This window comes from Lissotriton vulgaris, chromosome 2_1, assembly GCF_964263255.1.
Source record: "Lissotriton vulgaris chromosome 2_1, aLisVul1.2, whole genome shotgun sequence".
In the NCBI taxonomy this organism is placed as follows: Eukaryota; Metazoa; Chordata; class Amphibia; order Caudata; family Salamandridae; genus Lissotriton; species Lissotriton vulgaris.
In genome coordinates this window covers 1,669,367,972-1,669,391,678 of record NC_141687.1, presented here as the reverse complement: position 1 = coordinate 1,669,391,678, position 23,707 = coordinate 1,669,367,972, and the positions used below count along the sequence as shown (strand labels likewise).

Genomic DNA, 23,707 nt, shown 5'->3' with positions numbered 1-23,707 from the left:
GGGGACGCACTCTCGGCAACTTGCACAGAACATTTTGAGATGGTCCATTCCTCAAAATATACATCTGTTAGCAGAACATCTTCCAGGAGTTCACAATCAGATAGCAGATCTGTTAAGTCGTCAGTCACAACAGATTCACGAATGGGAACTACATCCACAAGTTCTTCAGCCATTCTTCCGGAGGTGGGGCCATCCACACATAGATCTGTTTGCCACCCACAAAAATGCAAAATGCCCATACTTCGCCGCCAGGTTTCCACACCCACTGTCCAAGGGCAATGCGATATGGATGAACTGGTCAAGCAGATTTGCATACGCTTTTCTGCCTCTCTCACTGAATCCATTAGTAGTCTGCAAGCTCAGACAACAGTCTCTCAAACTAATCCTGGTAGCTCCCACATGGGCACGCCAACCGTGGTTCACCACACTGCTGGATCTCTCTCTGGTTTCACATCAAAAGTTACAGCTCACACCCTCCCTGTTAAAACAGAACCATGGAGAAATCAGACACCCAGACCCAAAACAACTGAATTTAGCGATCTGGCTCCTGAAGTCTTAGAGTTTGGTTATCTTAACCTACCACCAGACTGTATGAACATCATTAAAGAGGCCAGGAGACCTACTGCCAGAGCTTGTTACGCTGCTAACTGGAAAAGATTTGCCATTTACTGCAATAATAATCAAATTGATTCCCTGGATGCTTCTATACAAAATATCATGTGCTACCTTCTACATTTACAAAGGTGTAACTTGGCATATTCATCCATACGCCTGCACCTAGCAGCAATTGCGGCACACTTACAAAACAGACAACATCTTTCTCTTTTTACAGTACCTGCAATTAAAGCATTTATGGAAGGATTAAAAAGAATCATTCCACCTAGGTTACCACCTTCTCCAGTGTGGAACCTTAACGTGGTTCTTACAAGGCTCATGGGACCCCATTTTGAACCTCTACACAAATGTGAACTGCAATTCCTCACATGGAAAACAGCTTTCCTTATTGCTATCACCTCTCTTAGAAGACTAAGTGAGATACAAGCGTTCACTATACAAGAACCTTTCTTACAACTCCATCGTAACAAAGTTGTTCTAAGAACTAATCCTAAATTCCTTCCAAAAGTGATTACTCCTTTTCATTTAACCCCTTCGACGCTGATGACGAGCTGGGCTCGTCATGGCGTAGCCTCCTCGCACGCTGATGACGAGCCCAGCTCGTCACGTAAAGTGCGTTTTAAAAAAACTCAGCGTGCGAGCGGAATTCCGCTAGCGCGCATGGTGTTAAACCAATCTGTAGAGTTACCGGTGTTTTTCCAAAACCCGGACTCTGTAGCAGAAAGAGAGCTACATACCCTAGACATTAAAAGAGCTCTTCTCTACTTTATAGATAGGACTAAATCTTTTCGAAAGACAAAACAATTATTTGTATCTTTCTCTCCACCTCATAAAGGCAACCCCATCTCTAAGGGTGGAATTGCAAGGTGGATTGTAAACTGTATACAAGTCTGCTATCAAAAAGCAAAACGTACATTAACAGTTCCTCCTAGAGCGCACTCCACACGCAAGCTAGGAGCCTCCATGGCTTTCTTAGGGAACATCCCCTTAGAAGACATATGCAAAGCAGCAACATGGTCTACAACACACACCTTCACTAAACAGTACTGTGTTGATGTGCAAGCCAAGCAGCAAGCTGCATTAGGCCAAGCTGTTCTTAAAACTCTCTTTCAAACAACTGCAACGGATACAAGGGACCACCGCTAGGGAAGACACTGCTGTACAATCAATGCTAAGTGTACTATCTGCAGCTCCTATGCCTCGAACGGAAAATGCTACTTACCAGTATGCATCTGTTCTTGGCATGTAGAGCTGCAGAGTTGTACACGCCCTCCCGCCTCCCCGGGACTTGTATCCGTTCCAGTTTTTCATCTTACTTAGATGCACACGCATGGACATCCTTTTTTCTTTAGTTATACTAACTCCATCATTTCCCATCATGGTGAAAAACAATCTAAGGATGGAACCGATGCCTATGCGCAGTATTGTCCAAGGTAGGAATCACCTATCTCGTGACTACAACGACTTCTTCCAAGACAACAACAACCTGCAATCATCCGAGACCAACACCAGGTGGCGATCTAATGCTAAGTGTACAACTCTGCAGCTCTACATGCCAAGAACAGATGCATACTGGTACGTAGCATGTTCCAGGCATATGAGCTACAGATCCTACACTTAGCAATAGATCGCCACCTGGTGTTGGGCTCGGATGATTGCAGGTTGTTGTCTTCTTGGAAGAAGTCTTTGTAGTCACGAGATAGGTGACTCCTCCCTTGGACAATACTGCGCATGGTCATTGACTCCATCCTCAGATTGTTTTTTTTCCGCCACTGGGTTCGGATGAAAGTTTTCCGCTCCGGCTAGAAAAGACTTTTTCTGCATCTTTCGAAGCGAGAAACTTTAGATAACTTATTTCGACATCGAATATACTTTTTGTCTTCACCAGCTACATTCCGGTGCGTCAACGCGGGCCGTTGGGCCTATCGGCGCTGTACGGCCTACGCCTCATGGACAGAACTTCATTCAAGAGATGCCCGGTATGTCGAGCAAAATTCCCTCAGAGCGACCATCACGAGGTTTGCAACCTCTGTCTCTCGCCAGAACACGACGAGTCGACCTGCGCAGCCTGTGCCTCCTTCCGATCGAAGAAAACTATTCGGGATCGGAGGGCCCGTCGACACAAAATGAGAAAATCAGCGCCAGCACCGAAGGCCATCTTTGAGGAGGAGATCGTCGAAGAAGACGTCTCCGAGGACGAATATCCAATCGAAGATATTTCCGAAGACGAGGCTCCACTCTCTTTAGAGTACCTGCAATAAAAGCATTTATGGAAGAATTAAAACGAATAATCCCACCTAGGTTATCGCCTACACCAGTATGGAACCTAAATGTGGTCCTTACAAGACTCATGGGCCCCCTTTTGAGCCTTTACATAAGTGTGAACTACAATTTCTAACATGGAAAACTGCCTTCCTTGTTGCCATCACCTCTCTCAGAAGACTCAGTGAAATAAAAGCATTCGCAATAGAAGAACCATTTTTCCAATACATCCTAACAAAGTGGTTCTTAGACCCAATCCTAAATTCCTGCCAAAAGTGATTAATACTTTTCACCTAAACCAATCAGTAGAGTTACCAGTGTTTTTTCAGAAACCAGACTCTGTTCCAGAAAGGGCTCTACACACATTAGATGTTAGAAGAGCTCTACTACATTATACAGACAGGACTAAATCCTTCAGAAAGACAAAACAACTATTTGTATCTTTCTCTCCCCCACACAAAGGCAATCTCATCTCTAAAGGAGGAATTGCCAGATGGATTGTAAAGTGTATTCAAATTTGCTATCAAAAAGCTAAACGTACACTAACAGTTCCTCCTAGAGCACACTCCACTCGCAAACTAGGAGCCTCTATGGCTTTCTTAGGAAACATACCACTAAAGGACATATGCAAGGCAGCAACATGGTCTACAATACACACCTTCACTAAACACTATTGTGTTGATGTGCAAGCCAAGCAGCAAGCTGCAGTGGGCCAAGCTGTCCTTAAAACACCTTTTCAGTATGATGCAACGGATACAAGCGACCACCGCTAGGGGTAACACTGCTGCACAATCGTTGCTAAGTGTAGGATCTGCGGCTCATATGCCTAGAACGTAAAATGCTACTTACCAGTATGCATCTGTTCTTGGCATGTAGAGCTGCAGAATCCTACACGCCCTCCCGCCTCCCCGGGACTTGTGTCTGTTCCAGTAATCATCTTAATTAGATGCACACGCATGGACATCCTTTCTCTTTACTTCTACTAACTCCATCATTTCCCATCATGGCGAAAAACAATCTGAGGATGGAGTCGATGACCATGCGCAGTATTGTCCAAGGGAGGAGTCACCTATCTCGTGACTACAAAGACTTCTTCAAAGAAGACAACAACCTGCAATCATGCGAGCCCAACACCAGGTGGCGATCTATTGCTAAGTGTAGGATTCTGCAGCTCTACATGCCAAGAACAGATGCATACTGTTAAGTAGCATTTTCCTTTCCTTTCTCCTGATACTAACTCCCTCAAAGTGTTGCTTTTGACTGTCTATTGGGACTTTGGAGTGTCTCCATACCTGAAAATTAAACTTTTTCTTCAAGGTATCTTGTGAAGTTACTATTTTCCTTATTTTAAAGGAAGGAGAAAATCAAAAAGTTAAAACAACTTAGTTGGCAACTTAGGCTAATTTTTACCTGAATTATTTTTATATTTCATGGTGTAAAGGGGTTGGCCTATTTAGCAAAAGCTTCTGGAGATCCTGCATGTAGGTTGAACGTTTTCTAGTGTACATTATTGCCCTACAGTGACTAATTTTGATTATAGGAAAGTATCAGATCTTACTTTTGCATCCCTCTCATTGTGTTGACAGCTGTGTTTTCTGCTTCTGTCTTACAGACAGTGCTTGCGCCATTAGCTTTCTTCCATTTGACTTTCTTGCTGCCTTGCTACAGTTTTTCAGTATTATTGATTTGTTCTCGTTGTGCAGATGTTGCTGTATATGCCACGGTACTTCTAAAAAGTAGACCTTAATTCATTGTAGGCATCTTCATTAAAGTCATAAACATTAGAATAATTCCCTTCAGCATGTGGTGACCCAGACACACTGATATCTAATTTACCAGGATATCAGAGTGTGTATAGATCAACCATCACAAAATGCATTAAATGAACTCACACAAAGCCTATTCATATAATCCCCTTTCGCAAAATTACTTTGCAGTACCTACAAACACAACCTAGCATTTATTACTTTAGTGAAAATGCCCACAATGCAAAATCAAGTCTATAAGTGCGTAACCATTTATTCTTTATTCCCTCAGGTGGTTATTCTAGGCAACCAGGCTACAGCACAATGCCTAATGCCAACTACTCAAGTCCTGGAATGGGTGGAAGCATGAACCCCATGGCTGGTGGTGGGCAGATGCATGGTCAAACGGGCATGTCTCAGTATGGTGGAAGGATGGGCCATGCAGCCATGGGCAACAGACCCTATGTACCCAACATGGCCATGCCCCCTCAGGTGGGCAGTGGCATGTGCCCTCCACCTGGCGGGATGAACAGGAAAGCCCAAGAAGCAGCTGCTGCTATGCATGCTGTCAACTCCATCCAGAGCAGGTAAGGATACAAACGCTGGCCACCTGTGAGATTTGGGATTGTGTTCAATGGTGGTACCCTCCATGTCTTATGAGGCTTATCCTGGGAGAAGCAATGGGAACAGAATATGGTTAGATTTAGGTTTATAAAGGAAGGGTAATATTGTACAGATATTTTGTGATTTAGGGCATACTGAGTGGATGGATGCATGCTTTGTTACATTCCCTAACTGGCCATTTAGCAAAATAATCAATTGCCTTTCTTCAATATGGTCTAAGCAGAGAAAGGCAATAATAATAAAAGGTGACTTAGGATCCTAGGGATATTATAGAACTACCACGGATTAAGTCCCCAAAAGCTATAGGCAAAAACAACAAGAAACCCGGGGTCTACTATAACAGATATCTACCAGTAAAATAAGATAATTTACTGATTGTGTTGTGGAAAACTGTCAAAAGACAGAATTATAAAGGAAAAAGACCCTTGTAAATGATTTAATTCCCATCAATCACCACAGTGCTCAATCTGATCATCTGGGTTTCCATCCTACCATCCACTTGTCCTCTTGATCATGAAGGAGAAATTAGTGGATTATATCATGAAGGGGTCCTCTGGAAGAAACCAAAAGAAAGAAAGAGCACAGTCAGGTTCTAACGGACCCTGTAGAAGTGGTCCCAAACAGAATTCTAGTTGGAATGTTAAGTGCAGTGCAAAAGTGTAAGTGTGGGTTAAAAAGGATTAACACCACAGAAAAACTTTTATTGGGGTGTCTGTTTCAATCCTGGTAAAAAACAGTGCAAAAAGCAGTTTCAAACATCACTGCCTATCAATACAGTCGACATGTTTCAGCCTTCAGGACCAATTAGTCCCTGGCTTTCTTCCGGACCTACCTAGTTTGTTGCTACTGCATTGAAAAATAATGTGTAAACAGTGGGAAAATTGTAAGTATAGGTTGGAATGAATACAACCTCACGTGCCAAGTACGTATCCTCCGTATCAACAGGAGGACACCTAAAACAAACAAATCATACATTTTGATACTGCTGATAACAGAACACAACAACGACATAATCTCAAAAACTGGTAAATAATACTGAGGTATGTAAATTATTCTCAACCTCAACCTGCCATACTTAAAAAATGCAACAGATAATAAAATTCTTTGCTCACCCGTAGAATACGAGGAATAGACCTCACCTCGCCTGGTATCAACTCAGGTCAAAGAGGCCCGCTCTGGTGGACACAAAGGGGAATGGATAAGGATAGATCTCCTCATTACTCGGCTCATCTAACTCCATAGTTGATACCTAAATCCCAATCTATAATGCAGCATTTAAACACCTCCAATATTGCATATACAGTGTAGTGGAGAAAATAGCTTGGTCTATTGGTGTAGGGTTTACTTAAACAAGAAAAGAATGAGAAAGTGAAAAACATGTCATAAAATCTGCATCTCGCAAAGGTCAGCTATACTCGGACACCTCTGGATGTAATCTAAACGACCATCTGTGAAATTAGTGATAGTCATCTTAAAAAATCCAAATGCTGATGTGCACTGCTACAAAGATCAAACCAACCACTATGATGTTACAACAATTAAACAAAAATGAAAGGGTTTGATCTCATTTCCTGTAAAAATATCAACTGGTGCTAGTTTTATATTCAATTACAATTTGTCTGCATGCGGTCTCCAGGAGTATAAGACTCCAACCAAAGACACTCTAATATTGCAGACAAGGTAGGGCAGGTCATTTTGTGCCCATGTCAATTGTTTTTGATTGTCCATTCTGGGCGCCATTGGTACAGACCCCACAGGGGAAAAGGGCCCTGAACTGCAGAGAAAGACATATTAAAGTCAGAGAACAGAAATGCCTAGGAACATTATGTTCGAGGCATATGGGCTGCAGATGGTACATTATGAATAGATCGCCACCTGGTGTTGGGCTCGGATGATTGCACTTGTTTTTCTCTTGGAGAGTCTTTTGTATCTTGGTGACTCCTCCTTTGGTTGCTAATGCGCATGGGCATCGGCTCCATCCTTAGATTGTTTTTTTCCGCCATCGGGTTCGGATGAGGATTGAAGCGCTCCAGATCGACTTCGGAAAGAAGTGACTTTTCGGCGCGTATTCCCTTTCCAATTCGACGGTATTGTTATCGAACAGATTTCATTTCCATTCTGAATCGTTTCGACTCCAACATCGAAGAAAAACTTTGATCTACGTCGACGAACAGGAGGCCTTTCTCGACGTGTTCAAGCCCGGAGTCCATGGAAAGGACTCCATTTAAGAAATGTCCAACGTGTGGTGCTAAGTTCCCACACAAGGACCTACACGAGGTGTGCAACCTCTGCCTGTCGCCTGAACACGAATCCAGGGACTGGGAAGCCTGCGCAGCATTCTCTTCCAAGTCGACGATTAGAAACCGTCGAGCTCGAAGACACGAGGTTTCCAGAATGCAGTCGGAGGCGATCCCGGAGCTGTTCGAAGACCAGAACCTCGAAGAAAAAGAGGATCATGAAGAACAGTCGGGGTCAGAAGGGGACGAGTCGGAGGCCGAAGAATTCGACGTTCAACAAACCGTGAGTGACGACGTCCCCTTACCAAAAAACCGACCCCGTGCGGTAACGACCCCGCCTTTGAGCCCGGTCAAACCGCAGAAAAAAGTTTCCGACACCCCGCCTTCGGGCCCGGCAACGAAACCGAAACTGAAACCGAAACTCTCGGTCTCCCACCATGTCGGATCAGAGAAACGGTCGACATCGACTTCGACACCGAAGCTTCATGCAAGGGAAAGCTCGGAATCGAAACATTCCATGTTGAAACCGAAACATGCTTCGACGTCGAAGACTCACTCGACACCGAAAAAATCGGACTCGAGCAAATCCTCGGTGCCGAAAACACCGAACATAGACGATCGAAAGCAAAGGCACCTTTCGGAACCAAAAGCTTCGGTACCGACACAGGAGCAACAAACAGATCCGAAACAAAAGATTTTGTTTATCGACCCACAAACTGGCAAAGTGGTGACGAAGAAGAGGAAGAATGAACAGCCAGAGGACAGAGCTCTTCCTTCTAAAAAGAGAACAATGGGGACAAATACAACTCCTCCTACTTCTCCTCGACCTAGAGTCACACCCTCTTCTCCTATTCCTCACACTATGCCAACTATTCCTCCACCTTCTACACCAAGACCATCTACACCTCAGTCAGATGTAGACAGTGATACAGGGGAGGGAGAACCTCATGGGGATGATGACACTATCCCAGATGAGGATGACCCATGGGAACATTATGACACAGGGTCAGATGATGACAATGACCCAGAGTTATACCCCTCAAAGCCTTCACCACCTGATGATAACACAGGTTTTGTACAGCTCATTAATAGGGCAGAAAAATATCATAAGGTAGATCTACATACAGAACCTCAAGTAGAGGATTTCCTATTAGAGACACTACCTACTGCACAAAGAACATCAGGTACTCTACCTATGCTGAAAGGTCTTCTCAGTCACACAGCAGACATATTCAAAGACCCAGTGAGGGCTAGGGTGTTAAACCCAAGAATTGATAAAAAATATAAGGCAGCTCCAAAAGACCCAATATTTATCAAGGGGCCGGTACCTCTGGACTCGCTTGAAGTTTCAAACGCTCGCAAAAGAGCGAACTCGTTATCTACAGGAGAAGCCCCTCCACCTGATAAGGAGTCAAAATTAATAGATGCATCAGGCAAAAGAGTAGCATCACAAGCGGCAAATAGCTGGCGCATAGCCAATACACAAGCGCTACTTGCACGCTATGACAGGGCACATTATGATGAGTTAGAAAAACTCATCACACATCTCCCTAAAGAACATCAGAAGAGAGCAGATCAGCTAATACAGGAAGGGAAGATAATAACTAACACTTCCATTAAGTGCGCCCTAGACGCGGCAGACACTGCAGCAAGATCCATCAACACCAGTATCATGTTAAGGAGACATGCATGGCTTTAGAGTCTCAGGGTTCAAACAAGAAGTACAAACATCTTTATTGAACTAACCCTTTGATCAGAAAACACTTTTCGGCTCAAACACAGAAGAGACTTTAGAAAAGATGGAAAAGGACAAAGAAACGGCTAAGTCAATGGGAGCATTACAACAGCCAACACAAAGGGGTTCCTTTCGTAGATCCACCTATAGAAGGGGCTCAAAAAGTACAGGAACAAGTCAGCAATCCACCTTTTACACCAACGTCACCCAGAGGTAATTCAAGAAGCAGTTACAGAGGTAACAACAACAAGGGTAGAGGTCGCGGAAATAATAACAACCGCAACTCCCCAACCCCAAAACAGTGACTTAATACAACTTCCCCCAGACCACATAACACCGGTCGGGGGACGTCTAGCACAGTTCCTACCTGTCTGGGAAAACATCACATCAGACAAGTGGGTGAGACAAATTATCCAACATGGTTATTGCCTAGAACTCACTGCTACCCCACCAAACATTCCCCCAAACAGCGTCCAATGAGTCAAGACCATCTGACATTGTTAAAAGAAGTACTATCACTGCTACAAAAGCATGCCATAGAGAAGGTTCCAAAACATCAACAAGGGACAGGAGTATACTCTATACTTCCTAATCCCCCAAAAAGACGGGTCTCTAAGACCAATCTTGGACCTCAGACCTCTCAATTCATACATAAATTCGGAACATTTCCACATGGTCACGCTCCAACAAGTACTTCCTTTACTGAAGAAAGGGGACTTTCTTTCTACACTTGATCTAAAAGACGCTTACTTTCACATCCCAATTCACAAAGCCCACAGAAAATACCTAAGGTTTGTAGTGGAAGCACAACATTATCAATTCAAAGTTCTTCCGTTCGGGGTCACAACAGCACAAAGAGTGTTCACAAAATGCCTAGCTGTGGTGGCAGCACACCTAAAAAGACAACAAATACATGTCTTCCCTTACTTGGACGATTGGTTAATAAAGGCCAAGTCACAAGAAGAATGCCTTCACAACACACAGAAGACCATTCAATTGCTGCACCACCAAGGGTTTACGGTGAACTTCAAAAAATCCCACCTACAACCAAACAAAATTCAACAATACCTGGGGGCTACTATAGACACAGAAAGAGCCAAAGCATACCCCAATCCAATCAGGATACAGACAATGGTCAAGTTAATACAAAGATTTCAACCACAACACTCACTACCAGCACAAGTGTTTATGCAGCTGTTAGGCATGATGTCCTCCTGCATACTACTAATACCACATGCCAGACTACAAATGCGCCCACTACAGGAGTGTCTAGCGACACAGTGGAATCAGGCTCAAGGTCAGATTACAGATCTGGTGTTGGTAGACGACCGTACGCATCGCTCTCTGAAGTGGTGGAACACAACAAACATTTCCAAGGGACGGCCGTTCCTAGAACCGATTCCACAAGCGATATTGACAGCGGACGCATCGCTCTCCGGATGGGGAGCGCACATGGACAAATACACAGTGCAGGGGAAATGGAGTGTGCAGCAAAAGAAACTGCACATCAACTACTTGGAACTACTAGCAGTATTTCTAGCACTAAAAGCTTTCCAAATGCAAATAACCAACAAGGCAGTCCTGATCAGAACAGACAACATGACTGCAATGTATTATATTCAAAAACAGGGGGGCTCACACTCTCTCCAACTATCCAGACTAGCACAGGACATTTGGAGATGAGCGATTCCTCAAAAGATCTATCTGTTAGCAGAACACCTACCAGGAGTTCAAAATCAGATAGCAGACATCCTAAGCAGAGAGTCAGAACAAGTACACGAATGGGAGCTGCACAACCAGATACTGCAGCCATTCTTCCAAAGATGGGGGCAACAAGAGATAGATCTGTTTGCCAATCATCAAAACGCAAAATGCCAAAACTTCGCATCCAGGTACCCACACCACCGGTCCCAGGGCAATGCACTATGGATAAATTGGTCCAACAAATTTGCTTACGCTTTTTCCCCTCTCCCACTAATTCCATTAGTGGTTCGGAAACTGCAACAGCACTCAATGACAGTGATACTAGTAGCACCCACGTGGGCAAGACAGCCGTCGTTCACCACGCTACTACAACTCTCACAGGTGCCACATCAAAAGCTAAGATTATTACCCATGCACCTTACACAGAACCATGGAGAAATAATGCACCCAGATCCCAAACAATTGAACCTAGCGATCTGGCTCCTGAGGTCATAGAGTTTGGATACTTAGATTTACCTCCAGAATGTAGGGAAATCATTAAACAAGCAAGACGTCCTACCACCAGAGCATGCTATGCAGCAAAATGGAAAAGGTTTGCTGTACACTGTAACAGTAATCACATCAACCCTCTGGACGCATCTACTAAACAGATTATTTGCTATTTACTACACTTGCAGCAATGTAACTTAGCATATACCTCTATCAGAGTTCATCTCGCAGCTATAGCAGTGTACCTACAAAACAGGCAACATCTTTCCCTGTTTAAAGTACCAGCAATTAAAGCTTTCATGGAAGGACTCAAAAGAGTCATTCCACCAAGACTGCCACCTTCCCCAGTCTGGAATCTCAACATAGTACTTACCAGACTAATGGGACCACCCTTTGAACCTATGCATAGGTGTGAAATACAATTCCTCACATGGAAGCTGGCCTTCCTCATAGCTATCACTTCACTCAGAAGAGTAAGTGAGTTACAAGCGTTTACAATTCAAGAACCATTCATGCAGTTACACCAAAACAAGGTGGTTCTTAGAACAAACCCAAAATTCTTGCCTAAAGTAATTTCAGCATTCCACATCAATCAGTCAGTGGAACTACCGGTCTTCTTTCCAAAACCACAGACGGTAGCGGAAAGGGCCCTACATACATTAGATGTCAGAAGGGCAATATTGTATTATATAGAAAGAACACAAACTTTCAGAAAGACAAAACAGCTATTTGTAGCGTTTTCTCCTACACATAAGGGCAATCCCATCTCTAAAGCAGGCATTGCCAGATGGATTGTAAAATGTATACAAATATGCTACTTAAAGGCAAAGAGGACATCAACTGTTCCTCCTAGAGCTCACTCTACACGTAAACTAGGAGCATCTATGGCATTCTTGGGAAACATTCCACTAGATGACATATGCAAAGCAGCTACCTGGGTTACACCGCATACCTTCACAAAGCACTATTGTGTAGATGTGCACACAGCACAACAAGCTAGAGTGGGACAAGCTGTACTAAAGACTTTATTTCAGACTGTTGCAACAGACACGGGCGACCACCGCTAGGGAGAGAACTGCTGTATAGTCTATTCATAATGTACCATCTGCAGCCCATATGCCTCGAACAGAATATGCTACTTACCAGTATGCATCTGTTCTTGGCATAGAGGGCTGCAGAGTGGTACATGCCCTCCCAGCCTTCCCGGAAACCTGTGTCTGTTCCAACAATATCTTATTTAGATACACTTACATGGGCATTTCTGTCTGTATTCTATCATACTACTCCATCTAACCCTACTATGGCAAAACAATCTAAGGATGGAGCCGATGCCCATGCGCACTAGCAACCAAAGGAGGAGTCACCAAGATACAAAAGACTCTCCAAGAGAAAAACAAGTGCAATCATCCGAGCCCAACACCAGATGGCGATCTATTCATAATGTACCACTCTGCAGCCCTCTATGCCAAGAACAGATGCATACTGGTAAGTAGCATATTCCTTACGTTATTTTTATTGAACTGAAGCTTATAATTTGATGAAATAAAAATATATTCTACTGTTTTTATTGTAGTGATACCTGAATGGTAATAGGTGCTACCATATTGATGATGCTAGATTCTAATGATGTGTGCAATCAATTCGAAGTTATAAATGGAGAATTAATTCTGGAGGGCTCTAAAGGAGCGATATTTAAGAGAGTTAATATTAACTTTTTCAGTAATGTAAAGTCTGATTATCAGTTTGCATTGTAAAGTGCATTATGTTGAAACTTAGATTTAAAACTTTGTAGAAGTATATTTTCTATAATGCACTGTTAAAACATTTTTTAGAGAGTGCACTGAGGTACATGTTTATTGTGGTGATAGTAGGAGGGATGTAGTTCTGCAGCGTGAATCTTTCTGGATTCACTATGCTGTGCATTCTTCCGCGGTTTAGTGGTTGGGTCCGGAATCGTAGTCTTTTCTTTTTTTTTTTCTTTTCTGTAGCCCAGGTGGACGTCAACGTCCCACTTCCTGTGACGTCAGCAGGCTTCCTGCGGAAGCTCCCACCCTTGGGCGCCATCTTCAGATGCTTTTTTCCGTCGTGGGTCTGGATTGTTCCCGAGTGGGCTCCAGAGTTTTGGAGAAAAGAAGACGCCAAAAGCCAGTTTTTGGACGAAGAGGATTGTGAAGACGACAAGAGACTACACCATCTAAGGGGACGACAAAGGAGAAGGAGAACTTCGACGCCCGATGGAGAATGTGCGCTCAGGGGGCCCCCTGAACGCAAGACATGGACAACACTCCGTTTAAATTCTGCCGTAACTGCCACCACAAATACGCGCAGAAGGACCAGCACCCGGTTTGCAACCTCTGCCTACCGGTCGACCACGAGAGCAAGGACTGCAACGCCTGCTTCGCCTTCACGCCGAAGACTCTCCGGGTTAGAGAGCGCCAGCGAAGAACTAACTTTAACATGCAGGGCAAGGGCCAGCCACCGTCCCTTCGAGACCTGGGGCTCTTGACCGACGAGGAAGACAATGTCGCCAGAGAAGACGATGACTACACGGTCATAGAGACCGATAAGAAGACTCCTAAAAAGGTAGGAGACTCAACGGCCCCTAAAGCCCCGAAAGACTCTCGACAGTCTGAACCAGACTCTCGAAAACACGAGGGCAAGCCCTCGAAAGCACCGGCTCCGAAAGCTTCGGCGTACGTGGCTGCACCCAAGCCCAGCGGATCCTGGAGAAGGACTCCCAGACGCCGAAGACCGGTGAACAGCCAAGGTCGTCGAAAAGCATTCCCGAAAGGGAACGTTCAGAAAAGGACCCGAAGAACACTTCGACGTATCCACTGAAGAGAATGGCAGAACCATTTGACGCCGAACAGGCCGTCCAAATGGAGAAGAAGAAGAGACGGCTCGAGGCCGAGATCGAGAACCTACTGCTGCGAAAGAGAGAATTCGACGAAAGGATGAAGAGCTTTGTAATTCCGTCATAACCAAAGCCATTGGTCGTCGAGATAGACGAGGAAGAGGAATACAATGTCGAAGGAGCGTCGTAAACCCCAGAACCACTGGAAGATCCAGAAGAGGAAGCCCCCTACTACGAGGAGGAGGCAGATGACGACCAGAGGACAACACTCGGGTCGGCATCCTCGGAGACACAGGACCTGGAGTGGCAGGACCTTAGACACCGAGAGTCCAGAAGAAGGCGTCAACACGTATCCGTCGAAGCCCTCGCCGCCTGATGACATTGGAATATATAATGCAGTCATCAGAAACACAGCAACAGCCTTCGGGGTGAAACTCGACGAGGAAAAGCCTAAGGCGGGTTTCCTCCTGGAAACACTGCTACCAACACAAACTAGGAACTATCTACCCATGCTCGAAAGCATCAAGGCACAGGGGAGAGAGGCTTTCAAGGAGCCTGCAACTTGCAAGTCCGTCACTCCCAGAACAGAGAAGAAGTACAAGCACTCCTCCAAGGACCCACCCTACATTCAGGGATCGGTCACTGCAGACTCCATCATTGCGTCGAGCGCAAGGAAGAGGGTCAATGTGCCAACTACTTCAGGGCCACCCCCAGACAGGGAATGCAGAAGGATGGACCTGACTGGCAGAAAAATTGAGAGGAGTGTCGCAATGCACTGATGCATGGCGAATTCCAACGCACTGCTGAACAGGCACCAGTACCAAATCCTGGACGAGCTGGGCCAGTTACTTAAGCACCTCCCACAAGAATACCCACAGAGGGCTTCACACCTTGTGGAGGAGGGGAAGAATGTGGCAAATTCTTGCCTCAAAACTGCCTTGGACGGAGCTGACACGTCCAGCAGGCTAATGATGTTGGGCATCACAGAGAGAAGACAAGCCTGGCTCAAGATCTCAGGCTTCAAGCCGGAGGTGCAACACAACATTTTGAACACCCCGTTCAACGGAGAGACACTGTTCGGGGCACCAGTGGATGAAAAGCTCACCCAACTGAAAAAAGAGAACGAAACTGCAAGATCAGTGGGGGCCTTGCAATTCAGAGGAGCAAGGAGGGGCACCCCGTCGCGGAGACCTAACGGGAGAGGGGGAAACCAGCCAGGCACGTCGCACCAGGCCTCCAGCAGTCCCACCAGGGCGACACCCAGACACAACAAGGGCAACAAAAGCAACCCTGGCAATACCAGAAAGGGGCCAGTCCTTTCGCGGGAGGGCGAATGGACGTCAACAGAATAGAAGAGGGGGACAACAACCCACCTCTAAGTGACTGTCACGCAACAGGTGCACTCCCATGCAAAAACCCCCAGGGTGGTGCACAGCTACAACAACAAGGAGTTGCACGGACTAAACATCTGCAAGCATGTAACACTGGTGGGAGGAAGAATAAACCTTTTCTTCCAGGAGTGGAAGAAAATAACCACAGACAAATGGATACTCAACATCATACAGTTCGGGTACTGCATAGAGTTGGAAAGAACACTGCCAAACAAAAGACCAAAAAGAAGGGTGCTACCAAAGAAGGAGCTAGAACTACTTCAAAAGGAAGCAAAGGAACTCCTGCAAAAGGAGGCTATCGAACCAGTACCTTACAGAGAAAAAAACAGGGGAGTGTACTCCACTTACTTCCTGGTACCAAAGGTGGACGAAACAATGAGACCCATCCTGGACCTAAGGTTCCTAAACAAATACATAAAAACGCAAAAATTGAAGATGACGTCCCTACAAGAGGTACTTCCTCAGATACAAAGCGGAGACTTCATGGTCACCATACACCCCTGCACATCCCAATGAACAGGGGGCACAAGCATCTGCTGAGATCTACCATCAACAAAGATCACTACCAGTTCTCACCCCTAGCTTTCGGACTAAAATCCGCCCCAAGGGTCTTCACAAAGTTCCTCGCAGCAGTCGCACCGCACCTAAGGAGGGAAGGGATCAACGTTTACCCTTACCTGGACGATTGGCTAATAAAAGCAAGTTCATACAAAACATGCAAACAGCACGCACAGCGAGTGACATGCACACTAATGGCCCTTGGATTCTCCATCCACTGGGGGAAATCCTCAATGAAAGCAGAACAAGTACAAATCTTCCTGGGAGCACAGATCAACACCTTACAGAGCAAGGCGTTCCCCAGCGAAAGGAGAACACTAGCACTGCTGAAGGAGACGCGCCTCTACCAGAAGGAGCGAGCTCTGACAGTGAGGACGGCGAGCAAAATAATGGGTATGATGGCCTCATGCATACATCTAGTGCCAAACGTACGGCTCCACATTAGACCATTCCAGGAATGGCTACAGGACCAATGGTCACACGCTACAGGTCGTTGGGAAGATCTAGTGGTTGTAACGCACTCAGTGCAAGAAGAGATATCATGGTGGAACAAGGGGAACATAACAGAAGGGAGGCCTCTAACACCACCGACCCCAACGCTGACAATTACCACAGACGCATCCCAGAAGGGATGGGGAGCACACATGAAAAACTCATAGTGAGGGGTCTGTGGACACCAACGGATGCAGTCAAACACATCAACTACCTGGAACTGAAGACCGTTTTACTCGCAATAAAGGTCTTCCAGACAAAGCTGTACAACAAAAGAGTGTTGATCCAAACAGACAACAGAACAGCGATGTTCTACATCAACAAGCAGGGAGGAACTCCAGCAGCCCCGCTATAGAAACTAGCACAGGAAATATGGAGATGGGCCATCCCACTCAAAATAGACCTGCTAGCCATACACCTATAAGGGAAGGACAATGTGGAAGCGGACTGGCTCAGCAGACAAATATTGGCATCCCACGAATGGGAGCTCAATGCAAAGGAAACAAGGAAGCTGTTCGGCAGGTGGGGAACACCGTCTATACCTGTTTGCAACACGCCAGAATGCAAAATGCCGAAACTTCACATCCAGGCAACCAGGGGAAGGGTCCCTGGGGAATGCCCTATGGATAAGCTGGTCTAAGACATTTGCTTACGCTTTTCAGCTGATTCCTCTGATACACAAAATACTCTGCAAGTGCAGAATCAGCAACATGACCCTGATACTGGTCGCACCCCAATGGGCCAGGCAGACATGGTACTCGCAGATCATGGAGATGACACAGAGTACACCCCCCATATTCGGGAAAAGAAAAGATCTACTCTCCATGCAAAACGGAGAGGTGCTGCACCCAGAACCAGAGAACCTCAGCCTAGCAGCATGGCTCCTGAAGACATAGAATTAGCACATCTAAAACTACCTGAGAGCACCCTAAGGGTACTACGAGAGGCAAGAAGGCCCAGCACACGAAGGTGCTATGTGGCAAAAAAGAAGAGGTTCACACTGGTGCAAAAAGAAAAAGCTACACAAAAAGATGACAAAGGAATCAACAGTGCTTAAATACCTCACGCACCTGCTCGAAGCAAAATTGAGCTCATCCTCGCTAAGAGTACACTTGGCAGCGATAGTCTCTTACACAAGAGGAGAAACAGGCAAGAGCTTCTTTAGATCACTGATAGTAAAGATAAAGATAAAGTAAATGATAGTAAAGAGATTCCTGGAAGGGGCAAAGAGGATCTCACCGCCAAAGAGGTTGCCCCCACCAACATGGAACCTTAATCTAGTCCTAACGGAACTCATGAAAGAGCCTTTTGAACCATTTCATAAGGCCTCCCTACAAATGCTAACTATGAAAACAGCATTCTTAGTGGCAATCACCTCGCTGCGCAGGGTGAGCGAACTACAAGCGCTAACGCTACAAGAACCCTACATCTAAATACACAATGATAGAGTAGTGATGAGAACGGACCCACACTTTATGCCAAAGGTGGTGTCAAGAAACCAGCAACAAGCGCAGAAAGGGCACTGCACACTCTGGACGCCAGAAGTGCAGTCATACACTACATAGAAAGAACTAAGGAACACAGGAAAACACAACAGTTCTTTGTGTCCTTCGCAAACAGTTTCATGGGAAAACCAGTAACTAAGGTAACCATTGCATAATGGATCGCGGAAACTATACATTTCTGCCACAAGCAGGCACGGCAGGAACTAGCAGAGGGGCCACGAGCCCACTCCACCAGGAAAAAGATGAGCTACTATAGCCTTCCTGGCTAACACACCCATTCAAGACATATGCCTGGCGGCAACATGGGCTTCAGTGCACAACTTCACAAAGCACTACTGTGTGGATATACAAATGTACAAGGAAGCACAAGTAGGACAGAAAGTGCTTCAACATATATTCAACAGCCAACGCTCATCTTCCACCCAGCCGCCACAAAAGTAACAAACCGCTACAAAGTCTATGCACAGCATAGTGAATCCAGAAAGATTCACGCTGCAAAACAAACAGTTTCTTAGCTGTCGGTGTAGTTTTGCAGCTTGAAGAGCTTTCTGGATTCACTAGCGAACCCACCCACCTCCGCCAGAAAGATGAGGCTGGAGAAACTGGTAGTAAAAACAAGGACAATGCTGAAACAGACTCCTTAAAAGTCAAAGTGGGTAAATAACTTACTTGAACATTGTCATGGATTCGGAAACAGAACACAAACGAGAAAAAAAGAATCCGAAGATGGCACCCAAGGGTGGGAGATTCCGCAGGAAGCGTGCCGACGTCACAGGAAGGAGACCAAAAGGTGGGACGTGGACACCCACCGGGCTACAGAAAAAAACCCAAAGAAAAGACTACGATTCCGGACCCAACTACTAGACCGCGGAATAATGCACAGCATAGTGAATCCAGAAAGATCCTCAAGCTGCAAAACTACACCGACGGGTAAGAAACTATTCGTTATATGCTTTGTGAAGGGTAGGTAGAGATATGCTTTGGGTAAGTTATGGACAGACAAGTATAGGGGTGCACGTTGGGTTAGTTTTAATGAGGGTGTTGTGTGAAGGTGTTTTTTGAGTGTAAGAGGAATATGTCCCAGCTTTGGTTTGTTGGTGTATCTGAAAGAAACACGTTAGTGTTAGATTCCTTACCTTAGAATATCCCCAGGCGTCAGTCTGGATCCGGAAACTTTTGCGTAGCAGTACCCCTGCGCGTCGGTAGGCGTCGTCTGCAGGCGTCCCCTGCGGCTCCGCGTCCGTCGTCGGCGTCGTGCGCCGTGATGACGTCGCTGGAGTACATAGACGCCGCCTCCGCGCGCTGACGCCAGTTCTTCTTTTTTCCGCGCCAGTGGACGCAGATCTGAAGAGCAGTACTCCGGTCTTTGACCAAGTTTTTCAATTGTTTTTTCCTCTACGGTGCCTGATAGGATGCCTGGGTTTAAGAATTGCGATGACTGTGAGCGCACGATGTCGGTCACAGACCATCACCGCCTCTGCCTCCGGTGTCTGGGCCCTGACCACGACGCGGATTCCTGCGTCGACTGCCGGGCCCTTACCAACAAGGCTAGGCGGGAGCGGTCCCGCAAGCTACTGGAGCTCCGGGTGTCGGCCCCACGTCGGGACCGGTCCCGGTCCGGCCGGAGGTCGAGAGAGCGTTCGAGGGAGCGGTCGCGGAGCCGCGCCGGGCGCTCCGGAAGTCGACACCACTCGTCAGGCTCGTCAGGTAAGAAGCACAAGAAGTCGGGGCGTCGTCATCGTACCCCCGACTCCCCCCGACGCTCGCGCGATGCGGCCGGGGGCTCGGGTGACCCCAACCCCGCGGCTCCGCGAGAGTCGCCGGCGCGGCCTGCCTCATACCCTCCGGTCCCTGGGCATGGCGCGACGCCTGAGGAGATCGAGGCGTTCCTCATGGCCATGAGGGCGCTCGCTTCTCCGACGGGGCCTACGGCGCCTTCGGGCCCAGTGCTACCGTCTGGGGGCCCTAGCGGTTCGGGTGTCCCTGCCTCGGCGCCGTCGGGTGCTCCGGCCCCGGCGCCGCCGACGGCTCCGACCCCGGCGCCGCAGGGGCCTTCGGGATCGGCGCCGGCTGGTCTTCCGGCCTCCCCGGCGCCGTTGCCATCGGGGTTACCCCCGACGCCGCCCCCGCGCGGCGCCGGTTCTCCACTGCCGGTTCCGGCCGGCGGTGGGGTTCCGACGCCGGCTCCGGGCGGCGCCGTCCCCTTACCTTCTCTGACGCCGGACGCGGCGCCGGACGGGCGTCGCACGACGCCGGTCCCGGCGCCGATGGGGCCCATGAACCCCGAGGAGCCGGTCTTCATCATTGACTCCGAATACGGAGAGGATGAGGAGTACGGTGAAGGTTGGGAGGGGTCCGAGGACCCTCTGGCTCGCGAGTGCCAGTATGACCCGGACTGGACAGGTGACTTGGGGGATGCCAGTGGTTTGGACGACTCTCCTAACCCTGGTTTGATCTCTCCTCCAACCGTGGCATCGGTGGAGGGAGCTGCCTATTCTGTGGTGCTGATGAGGGCTGCCAAGGCCTTACACCTTGAGCTCCCCGTCGCGGCCGTGAGGCCTAACATCCTCACCGAGGTCTTCAAACCGCAGTCATGCCCACTGGAGCCACTGCTGCCGTTTAATGAAGCCTTGTCTGACGTTCTGTTGGGCACGTGGTCCAGGCCCGCTTCAGGTGCGCCTGTTGATCGGAACGTGGCCAGGCGCCACCGTCCTTGTCCGGACGACCCCAAGTACCTGTCTACCCACCCCACTCCTGAGAGTCTGGTGATCCAGGCCTCGACCTCCCAGTCCGCATTCCCGTCGGCCCCGCCCGACCGGGAATCCAAGAGGTATGACCAGTTTGGCAAAAAGGTCTTCTCGTCCATTAGTTTGGGCCTGCGGTCTTGCAACACCGCCTGCCTCTTGGGCCGCTACACCCACTCTGTGTGGGATACGGTCGCGGAGCTGCTGCCAGAATGCCCCATGGAGGTGCGGGCAAAGCTCGGTCAGGCTGTGGCTGAAGGCCGAGATGCAGCGAAATATTCAATTCGGTGTGGTCTTGATACGACCGACTCGCTGGGCAGAGCTATGTCTAAGACGGTGGCGATTCGTCGCCACGCCTGGCTGAGATCCGCCAATTTTTCGGCTGATGTCCAGAATACCCTGATGGACATGCCGTTTGATGGCTGTCACCTGTTCGGTGACAAAGCGGACCACGCGCTGGAACGCTTCAAGGACTCCAGGGTCACGGCCAAGTCCTTGGGTCTCTCGACCCAGCGTCAGCAACCGGGTTCGTTTCGTCCCTTTCGTGGCCAAGGAAGGGGCGCCCCCACACGTGCTGCCAGCCACGCGCCGCAACAATCTTTCCAACGCGGTGGCGGCCGTGGAAACCGCCGTGGTGGCGGTCGGGGACAACGGCGGGGTCAGACCACACCCTCCCCCGCAGCATCTACCCCAAAATCCTCCTAGTCCGTGCTTTCGGCCCCATGTGACGCCAGTGGGTGGCAGGGTTCGCCATCACCACGCTCACTGGCGCACGATCACTTCGGACAGGTGGGTGCTGCAAATCGTCCGAAGGGGCTACTCCCTCCCCTTCGAGACCTCTCCTCCAGCCATGCCACCGCAGAACCACCGTGTGTCGGGGGACCACTTGACACTTCTGCAGGAGGAAGTTACGGCCCTCTTGGCCAAGGGGGCCATCGAGCGCGTTCCTGGGCCAGAAGTAGGGCGTGGTTGTTATTCCCACTACTTTCTGGTGCCCAAGAAGGACAAGGGGGGCCTACGTCCTATCTTGGATCTAAGGAACGTCAACGGCTTCCTCCGGAAGGAGAAGTTCAAGATGTTGACGTTAGCTCAGGTCTTGGCTGCTCTAGACCCACAAGACTGGATGGTAGCGTTGGACTTGCAGGACGCCTATTTTCACATCCCCGTCCTGCCGGCCCACCGGCGTTACCTGCGGTTCACGGTAGGCCAGGAGCATTTTCAGTTTATCGTGCTCCCCTTCGGCCTTACGAGCGCCCCACGGGTGTTCACAAAGGTGATGGCGGTGGTCGCAGCCCATCTGCGCAGGTTGGGGGTTTCAGTCTTCCCCTACCTAGACGACTGGTTGTTGAAGGCGGGCTCGCCCCAGACAGTCGTCCACCACCTTCAGATGACGGCAGACCTCTTGCACGACCTGGGGTTCTCCATCAATGTGCCGAAATCACACCTGTGTCCCTCTCAAAAGCTCCTCTTCATCGGAGCGGTTCTGGACTCGGCGCAGTTTCGGGTTTATCCTCCGGAACGGCGGGTTCGGGATATTCAGGCTTTGATTCCCATCTTTCAGCCGCTATCCCGGGTTTCGGTCAGGTTGACGCTGCGGCTGCTGGGACTGATGGCTTCCTGCATCCTTCTGGTGCATCACGCTCGGTGGCGGATGCGGGCTCTGCAGTGGGACCTGAAGTTTCAGTGGGCCCAGCATCAGGGCAACTTGTCCGACCACGTCTTGATCTCGGAGGGCACTGCGAGACAACTGCAGTGGTGGCTTACGGACCGCGATTGGGTCAGGGGCAAGTCCCTCTCCCTTCCCCAACCGGAGCACGTTGTCGTGACGGACGCGTCCCTCCAGGGCTGGGGTGGCCACTTGGGAGAGGCAGAGATCAGAGGCATCTGGTCTCCGGCGGAGTCCCGGCTCCATATCAACCTATTGGAGCTGCGGGCGATTCGTCTGGCACTGAAGGCATTCCTCCCCTTTGTCAACGGGAGTGTGGTGCAGGTGTTCACCGACAACACCACCGCCATGTGGTACTGCAACAAACAGGGCGGTGTGGGGTCGTGGACCCTTTGCCAGGAGGCTCTGCGCCTCTGGCAATGGCTGGAACGTCAGGGCGTGACTCTGACGGTTCAACACCTGGCAGGTTCTCTGAACGCCAGGGCGGACGAACTCAGCCGTCGGTGCTCGATGGATCACGAATGGCGTCTGAACTCGGACGTGGCGCAAGGCATCTTTCTGCAATGGGGAGAGCCTTGGTTAGATCTATTCGCCACCGAAGAGAACGCGCAATGTCATCAGTTCTGCGCGTTGGAGTTTCCAAGACGGCACTCGCACGGCGACGCCTTTCGGCGCGAGTGGAGTTGCGGTCTGTTATACGCCTTTCCGCCTATACCACTTCTGCCCAGAGTGCTGAAGAAGATCAGGCGCGACCGGGCCCAAGTTATCCTTGTGGCTCCGGACTGGGCTCGAAGATACTGGTATCCCGAGCTACTCAACATGTCAGTCGGTCCCCCGATCCGCCTGCCCCTTCAGGAGGACCTTCTGTCGCAGCAGCAGGGGACGGTCTTCCACCCGAACCTGTCCAGTCTCCACCTCCATGCTTGGAGATTGAGCGGCGGCAGTTGAGGCCATTTGACTTGCCTCCTGAAGTCTGTGATGTTATTCTGGCAGCCAGGCGTCCCTCCACTAAGTCGGTATACGCCTGTCGGTGGAACAGATTTGTGGCATGGTGCACAGCAAAGGCTGTGGATCCTCTTTCTGCCC

The 23,707-nt window shown here is 48.5% G+C and overlaps 1 protein-coding gene across 2 annotated transcripts in view; it reads left to right on the top strand.

Moving 5' to 3' along the window:
• The window catches only part of ARID1A (AT-rich interaction domain 1A), a 599,176-nt gene that overhangs the window by 327,190 nt on the left and 248,279 nt on the right, over positions 1–23,707 (top strand). For both annotated transcript variants that reach the window (XM_086957625.1, XM_086957624.1), the window contains one exon: positions 4,915–5,209. In XM_086957625.1, the coding sequence (XP_086813751.1) occupies positions 4,915–5,209 (295 nt within the window). The remainder of the gene's footprint in view (positions 1–4,914; positions 5,210–23,707) is intronic.